The 8,650-nt window shown below is 45.7% G+C and overlaps 1 protein-coding gene across 8 annotated transcripts in view; it reads left to right on the top strand.

The window, feature by feature from the left end:
- The first annotated feature begins 3,620 nt into the window (after positions 1-3,620).
- ARHGAP26 (Rho GTPase activating protein 26) overlaps positions 3,621-8,650 on the top strand; it is a 215,783-nt gene continuing 210,753 nt past the window's right edge. For 2 of the 8 annotated variants that reach the window (XM_079967949.1, XM_079967955.1), the window contains exon 1: positions 3,623-4,552. In XM_079967949.1, the coding sequence (XP_079824075.1) occupies positions 4,399-4,552 (154 nt within the window). In that variant the 5' untranslated portion in view covers positions 3,623-4,398. Of the gene's footprint in view, positions 4,553-8,650 lie in introns of all 8 variants that reach the window. The other 6 variants (XM_079967947.1, XM_079967954.1, XM_079967952.1 and 3 more) reach the window with 6 other exon arrangements.

Below are 8,650 nucleotides of genomic sequence, written 5' to 3'. Positions count from 1 at the left end.
ATGGAAGCCCAATTGCTTAGTTCACATCTGCCACATGAGTACTGGGCTGAGTCGCTAATGTCATTTCGTTATACGTGGTTGAGAAAGTTTTCAAAAGAATTGGGAAGTTCTCCTTTTGAGAAACTGTTCCACAGAAAACCTTCTGTTGCCCATTTCAAGGTTTTTGGGTCTCATGTGAGGACAGAAGCTCCGGGTGGAGTAAAGAATGCCAAAGGCATTTTTGTGGGTTATGAAAAGGGTCTCTACAGAGTAATTTTGTCTGAATCTGGACAGGTGATTCTCACAAAATTCCTAGAGAGTGCTCCTGAACAGGAGAGAGTGATTGTTCACACATTTCCCACAGGAGATGATGATGATTCTGATGATTCTGATGATGAGTTTGATCTTATTGAGTTCAGTAGTACTGATGATGACAGCGATAGCTCAGACAGCTCAGTTGTCACAGTCATTGAGAGGAAATCTCACATAATGACTAGACCCTCAGAAGAGGAGGATGAACCACTAATTAAGCTTAGTACTGGTTCTCCAGAGAGTTCAGAGGCTGAACCAGAAAGCAGAGAAGAGCAGCACCTCTTACGTAGGTCTGAGAGAGCAACAAAGGGTGTACCACCCAAGAGGTATTCAAAGGAGTTTGCAAACCTAGCTATTGCATGTGTTGCTGTTGTGAACGACCAAGGTCAAATTGAAGCTGTGTCTGAGTCAGAGACAAAGGCACAACAGAGAGTTGCTAACCAAGGTAATGCAGATGCACTCATTCCTTGGAAGTCACACAACCAGAGAGGTACATTGGTAAAACCAGTGGCGGGTAGTTCCAAGGGTGGAACTGAAACAACAGGGGAGTGTTATACATATAACAACTGTTTGTTTTCTTCTCTGGATGACGCTTTGCTCGCAGCACGCATTGATACTTTAGGGGGAGTATGTTATTATAAAGCAGCAATGCAGCAGCAAGCAAAGGCTATAGCAGCTAAGTCAGCTGCTTGTGGCTGGAAAGCCAAACAGGAAGTTTGTGACTGTTGCCATGGAAACAAAGGGGCAGTCCATTCTGTATTGAGCACCGGATGTTAGCTCAGTGTGTGTGTCATATGACCTGTACTGGAAGTACATGGGTGGAGTTTATTCTTACTGCTGTTGAGTGCAGACATGTTTCTCTGTACTGATGTAAAGGACAGAAATAAAAGATGTAAATAGATTTCTGTCTGCTTCTTTCCCCTCCCTGGGGGACACCAAAGGGGAGAGAGGAAGGAACGGTGTGTTTTTCTCACAGCCTGAGAAAAATCGCCGAGACCTCGCCAGTTTATCTGCCGGGAGTAGCAGCCGAGAGGTCGCCAAGGAATATCTGCCGGTGCCTACGCTGTGGCACATTCCTCTGACCCAGGCAGAATTCCATGGCAGACTATGCCATGGGCTCCTGCCATTAATCTTGAGGTGTGTACTCCATTTCCCAGACATTGCTTTTATGTACCTGTGCACTTTTCTTTTCCAAAATACTGTAGAGGCATGACTTTGCACTTCTGTGAGACCAGCCATAATACCACCATATGTACAAAGACTTTAGATGCAATCTAAAGGGCAATTGGGGCTGGGGTGGGACTCTTTTGTTGTTGTTGCATATCTGCAGTGTCCCCTTTGTATTTATTCTGGCAGAATAGTGAAGGAAGGACAGTTCAGTACTACACTTGGCTGCAACCCTATACTTGCTTACCTTGGAGTCAATTCCACTAAGGCCACTAGGGTAAAAGAAAAGGATTGTACTGATCCTTGCACATGACTAGCTTTCATCAGAGGATAGGGCTGAAGTACAGTGTAAGACGAGGATTAGTGGGATACTGCTGGTATCTTAAAACTGGGGCAGTTAAGACTTTACTGTGATACTTTACAAGAATACACGACTTGTTCATGAAGTTGGTAGCAAAGGCATATGGTGGCATATAAGTGAAACAACTGAAGCATTAAGTGAGTTGGTTAGAATTGTGCTAACTCTGCCCATCTGTTTCGAAGAGCACAGCAAATTACCTGAAACAACTAATTCCTTCATTTCATGGAAGAGATAATCCTAAACACAGATGGAAGGGTGATCAGGGACATAGTAATATGGTGAAAGAATTCAAGGATTGTTGTTAGAAATATATCACACTATTTCCTCAATAATGTGACAATGGGGAATGTCTGGTGCAATGTTGGTTTCTACAGTGTTTTTGGGTGTGTAAAATGTACCGGATAAGAAAAGTCTTCATTTATGTTAAAAAGTGATAAAATCAACTTCCTGCCACCCTTTCATATGCATTAATCCTGACAAAAGCCCTGAAAAATAGGGTTGCCATCTGGCTCTTCTTAGCCAGTCTAGTCTCCCTCTCTCTTTGCTATTTTTTTTTTAATCAGTAGGCAATTGTAAATTTCCTTACACATAAATCAGATAATATGCAGTAGTGATTCATGGCAATTTTCTTCTTCCTGGAGCAAGGTTCATGTTATAAACATTCTTACATACATGTGTGTTAAAAGTTGGGACCATATTATTTAATATATGTTGGGCAAATATAATTGGGTTACCCAATTATAGTGGCTGCTGGCTGATAATTTCTTTGCTGGTGTGTTTACTGGCTAATAGCCCAGGCCCAGGGTGTTTGGCTAATGTTTTATCCATGGAAGCTAATAGTTGAAAATCTCTGGCTTTTGAAATGCATTATTAACCAGAGCTTACAGAAGGTAACAGATCTCCAGCGGAGAAAAGTAGGGGATAGAGGGGGGGGGGGATGAAAAGTACTGTATAGCCAGTTTGCAAAAGAATGAGACAGAGACTGAATGTGTGTCTGACTACAGCTGTCGGCTGTCGGCCACCTGTTTTATACACCTATAAAATGGACGCGGAAGTTCACAATAAGCTTGCACCGGAGGAGTCATAGTACCAACCAGGCAAAAGCTCCACAGGTAAAGCGCTTTCTAGTTGGGGGAAATTGCCCCCGTGGGGGAAATTTCTGCCCTGCTTTGTCAAAAGGCAGAACGAGACCAACAGGCACAGAAAATACAGTAATTGTATTTCAGGCTGCTATGGAACGCAGGGGCCAAAAAGAAGGAGGGGAAACAGAAGGTGACGCCCCTTATGAAAAGGACCTCTTTTTTGTGTGTGGAGCCGAGGCCAGAAGAAACGTGGCTTGTGGTTGTTTGCAAAGGACTGCTAGGCTCAGTCCCCACTACCTCTCTGTGCCAAAAACAAGCCTCAAGGGGCCTGCTTAATTGGTTCCCTGCAGAGAAAATGGCTGGGTTCCCTTCAGTGTTTAGCAACAGGTTTACGAGAAATGCCCTTGAGCAACCCTCGCCTTCCCCTCCCTTGGAGGTTGTGCCTTTAAGAAGGCGGGAAAGAGCGAGGGCGGCGGTGGGAGGACGCGCACATACACATATATACACACACACACAAGGAGCTCCATGCGGTTTGACAGAACTCTGGCCCCGCCCTCCCCCGCCGGCCTGTCATCGCAGGGACATCTTTTCTCCCTTCCCCTTTCTTTGCCCCGCGAGCAGGCGCGGCGCTGATTGGCTGCGGCGGGCGCGAGAGGGGCGGGGCTGCGTTCTGAGGAAGGGGGGAAAAGAGAGAGGGGGGAAAAAACAAAACCCAAACACCGCCCCCCCCCCACTCCGCCTCCTGACGACGCGGTCGGAAAAAAAAGATGCCCCGCGTTCCAATGGGGAAGTGGAGTCTCCCGGCGGATCCCGGATGCCGTCGCTGAGCTGAGGAGCCGCTGCTAGAGGCCGCGCGAGAGACCCCGCCGGGCGCTCTTATCTTACGCGGCGGGGGCAGCAACAAGAGCAGCATTGGCCGGGTCGAGGGAGAAGAGGCAGAGAAGGACCCGGCAGCAGCAGCGGTCGCCTCGCCTTGAATTTGCAGCGTGCTTGGGAGCTCTCGCCATGAGCAGTCCTCGGGCGGCGGCGGCGGCAGCGGCAGCGGCAGCGGCATTTGCTACTACTACCGCGGCGGCAGCAGCCACAGCAGCAGCAGCACCGCCCCCCTCTTCCAAACGGCTCCTGTCCTCTCTCTCTGGCATCTGAAGCAGCTCCTCCTCGGTGCAAAACCTTGCCTGACCTGCTTGCTCATCATCATCATCATCATCACCATCATCATCATCATTTCAATTGTTTTGCCTCCGGGGGCTCTGAGAAATCTGACCTCCCGGGAGAGCAGAATAAAGGCTGCTCGCTCAGTGGGTGAATATTTTAATTTTGTTGAATGAACTGCATATACTTTCAATTTTTACAAGCTGTTTTGTTTTGTTTCTGAAGCGTTTGGGGAAGGACGGTTCATTCCCTGTGTGTTGCTTTTTTCCAGCTGATTTGCTTTTTGCAAAAGGTTTCGTTTTGGAAGGGCTCTGAAAAAAAGACACACACATCCACCCCAGAACCATGGGTCTACCTGCCCTGGAATTTAGTGACTGCTGTTTGGACAGCCCTCAGTTCCGAGAGAGGCTGAAGTCTCACGAAGCTGAACTGGACAAGACCAACAAGTTCATCAAGGAGCTCATAAAAGATGGGAAGTCGCTCATTGCAGCCCTTAAGAGTGAGTGACAATCTCCCTGTGGTGTCAGGCGTCTGAATGGCAAGGGGGAATGATGAAGGGGTTGTGGTTGTTATGGTGTCTTAAATCTGAAAGGGAAACCGTGAATCAGATCTGACTCAGTAGTATTAGAATACTTGAAATTTCACCTGCATTGGTATAGCACAGGTAGAAAGAGAAGCATGGTAGCATGTGGAAAAACAATTAAAAACCCCCACAGAGGACAGAGAAAATCTGGCTGTTTAATACCAGACTACAAACCTAATGAGAGAGTTTATATTCTGTAGTTAATGGCTATGCTTCTCTTAGGAACAGCAGTATTAATGTGAATCTCTGAGCATGTGCACAGTGCACAGGTGTTGAGGGAAGATAAGAACAGCCTTTCGTTATATAGTGGCATTATATAAAAAGTAGTCTGATTGTAGACTAACTGGCTTTTTTGCTTTGGTTATATAGTTTTAAAAGCATGTCTGCTATTGTTGACTGATCATTGGACTCCTCCTGGCCCTTTTGTGAAAGTGAAAGGCCTGTGTGTATAACAATTCAAAGAGAACTGATGGTGTACAGCAAAGATGGGGGACTTCCCCCCCCCCAGCTCAAGGGCCACATTTCCTCATTGAGCAACCTTATGTGGGTCATACATAGTCCAATGGTGGTCATAACCAGGGGAAAACCTGGAAGGAGCAGTGGGTGTGAATGTACAGTAGCCTACATTCCAGCAAGAGATTTCTACATGCATGTACACCCACCTCTCTCCATCCTCATTCAGGAAAGCAAATGGCATTATTGGAGTTCAAGGACATATTCTTGCCAGGCAAAAACACACAAGAAGGGTGCAAAGTGGGGCTGCTTGTGAGTATTGCCTAAGTGACAGCCCCAAGAGCCAGAGGAAGAGGGGCTCAAAAGGTTTCATTTGGCCCCCGCCCCAAGGTTTCCCATTGCTGTTTTATAGACTGGGCAGTTTGGCTTAAAAACAGTTGTATTTCCCTCTATCTCTAGCACTTGGCAGAGCTGTCCTTGCATCTGAAATTCTTCAGTCACAGGATATTGTTGCGGAATGGTGGAGGGCAGAGTACCAGGAAAACAAACGTTACAGGCGTTATGTGCACTCACTTGGAATTTCCATGGAAATCTTAAAATCACTTGGGTTCTCTGTTAATTTCCAAGAGTGGAAAACTAGCAGAACAATAGTACTAGCTTGTAAACATCTAAATTGTGTGAACTTTTAAGAACACTTAAGAATATCTTCTTTAATGCTACTAGGCCATGTCCCCCGAATAACTTTACTCCCTATGGTTGTTGCCCCTTCTCTTCAAAATTCCAGAGGCATTCATGTACAGTGGTACCTCGGGTTACATACGCTTCAGGTTACATACGCCTCAGGTTACACACTCCGCTAACCCAGAAATAGTGCTTCAGGTTACGAACTTTGCTTCAGGATAAGAACAGAAATCGTGCTCCGGCGGCGCGGCAGCAGCAGGAGGCCCCCATTAGCTAAAGTGGTGCTTCAGGTTAAGAACAGTTTCAGGTTAAGAACGGACCTCCGGAACGAATTAAGTACTTAACCCGAGGTCACTGTACACAATTCTTTCCCTCAAATAATTCTGGGTGCTGGAGTTTAAGGGTTGCTGGGAATTGTAACTCTGTGAGAGGTAAAATACTGTGCCCAGAATTATTTGCAGGAAAGAGTGAGCTTTGAATGTGCTTTAAAGGTATAGTGTGTACACAGCCTTTGAATTCATGGTCTTGATACACAATTTGCGTACGTGTCTGCTGAAATGGTTCATTCTGAAGCAGTCCAGCGGTGTGTATTGAGTGGTGGCCTGCTGTTTGGTCTGCTTCTTTGTGAGCCAAAGGCAAATAATTGCACTCCTATGATGAGCTCTTTGAAAGAATTAATTGTACTAAACAAGCCTTGAGGGCTTTGTCTGTCTCATCACTGGCATTGTTTGTGCTCACTTGCTTGTCATTGATAATGACATAGCATTCTTGGGAAATGTATGTGTATGGCAAGGCACAGGAGAACCTGCCTACCTGAGAGAGTTGCTCAGAAGGCCCCAAGCGATAAAATAGTCTCCTTGTAGGCAAAGTCGTAATCTTATATAGATCCTGCAGAATTCAATTGTTGAACTTAAGCCCATTGAGATAAAGGTGTGTGGTAGAACCTGAATGTTGCAGCCAGCAAAATCCCAACCTGTTGGGAAGTGTGACTTTTGGGAATGAAGTCTTTTGAAAACTAGAGGCTGGCAACAGTATTTGATGCCTGCGATGACTTTCTATTAGCTAGTAACTTTGAAACTGTGCAATAGTTTTGATACACCTTGGCCTTGATTTTGTAGAAGTGTGTACATCTGTACACTCCAAGTTACTGAATGAAATCCTGGAGCAGGATTACAGGTTGGATAGGAGAGACTCCCTTACATCTCTTTGCCCTCCCCATTTTTTTTCTGATGCTGATTTACCCCTCACATGGCTCCATTCCTTTGATTCCATGGAATCTGGAGTTTCTTATATCTAAGAAGAACGTATGTATCACACCATTGGGCTTTTGCCCATTTGAGTGAATTGCATTTGTTTTTCTTCATGTGTTTATGGAAAACAAGTTACAGAAGTTGTATCAGTTATCTGAACACAATAGGTAACAGCCTACAGGTCCGGAATTGACTCTTTGCTGCCCATTATCTCACTAGAGTTTTACTCTTGTATGTTGGACCAATATAATACCTATCAGTGGGAAGGAAGGATACACTCCCACCCTTCTCCCAAAGGCCCTCTGGAAGATTGTGGAGTAGGATGTGGGGAGCTGCTGAAAAGTAGAGGAATTTGCTCAAAACCAGACTTGACATTCTAAGAGAAGTTGACTTAAGGAAGCTCATGGAAGGAAAGTTCCCCACCACCCTCTCTGTGCATTTTCAGAAGCCTCCCCCCCCCGGCAGCCCCCGCTCTCTAGAGCACCTCCGGGAAGGTGTGGCCTGAACTTCCTTAAGTTTATTTAGGATCCAAGCCAATATGTTGACATTTTTATTACCTAAACAGAGATCCAAGCAAACCATCTGTAATCTTGTGGGGGCCATTATCGTGCTGACGTATTTATAAGAGTATGGTGAATGATTGGTAATGTGATAGGTGGCTAACCAAATAATGCTACACAACTTCATTTGCTGCTGTTTCTGCTGCCGATTGCATCCTAGGCCAAGGCAAGCAGTTCAAGTATTTTGCTATAACTCTTTTAGGGCCTCCTCAGAACTGTCTCCATTCCACCTGACGGCACCAGAGGGAGACAGAGAGGGCCCCCTCCATCAGCCTGTGTGGGACTGGCTGCCATTTGGCTCATCCCTACTTGGGATGGGCCAAAAGGATCTGCCAATCCTTGAACCTGGCGGAAATGTGTATTGGTGTTGGAGTCTATTGAGTACCTGTGAATGTGTGGCACTGGGGGTGTGGCATAATATAAATTCAACAGTTATGAAATCATTTCTGGGTTCTGCTATTCGGTTATTTCTACGCTTCTTTGAAAGCACGGTTCCAAGAGCCCCTTTAATTTCATTTTAGCTTCTGTTTCCGAGACCTTCGAGCTACGCTGGTTGAACAGATGTATGCTTTTATTTTTATTGCTTTGCAGGGGTTCCTTTGGGACAAAGCCTTGTGTTGACAGATATCAAGATGCTGCCACGTGACATGCTGCATTCCCACTTGACACGGCAGCTTGGGAGCTTTGCATGCCTCAACTTATTTTTGGCTCCCACTAGCATGCATTGAGTTGCTCATCCAAAAAGGAGGGCAGCTGGCCTGACTATTCATGGCCTGTGTTCTTTGGGATTGCAGTTGTAGGATTGCTCAGAAGCATCCAGCTGTAGCTGTGAAGTTTATTTCACGACCCTTCCTCCCACTTTTGGGTCACATTTGAAGTGTGCAAGCTCTGTGCTGCTTTTTTCATCTGAAATCTCCTCATAGAGGTCCTGATCATGCCTGTTTAGAATTTGACTTTGAACTTGTCTTTTTATATTTTGAATGGAGAGCATAGGCACAATTTCGCCAGCTCGTGACCAGCAGTATAATCGTAGCCTTTGTGTTTTTCCACATGTGAGAGATTGCTATCTG

The sequence above is a fragment of the Podarcis cretensis genome (genome assembly GCF_951804945.1).
Source record: "Podarcis cretensis genome assembly, chromosome: 2".
Classification (NCBI taxonomy): Eukaryota; Metazoa; Chordata; class Lepidosauria; order Squamata; family Lacertidae; genus Podarcis; species Podarcis cretensis.
Note: the sequence above shows the minus strand (reverse complement) of the source record. Positions and strands in the feature narration are given on the sequence as shown.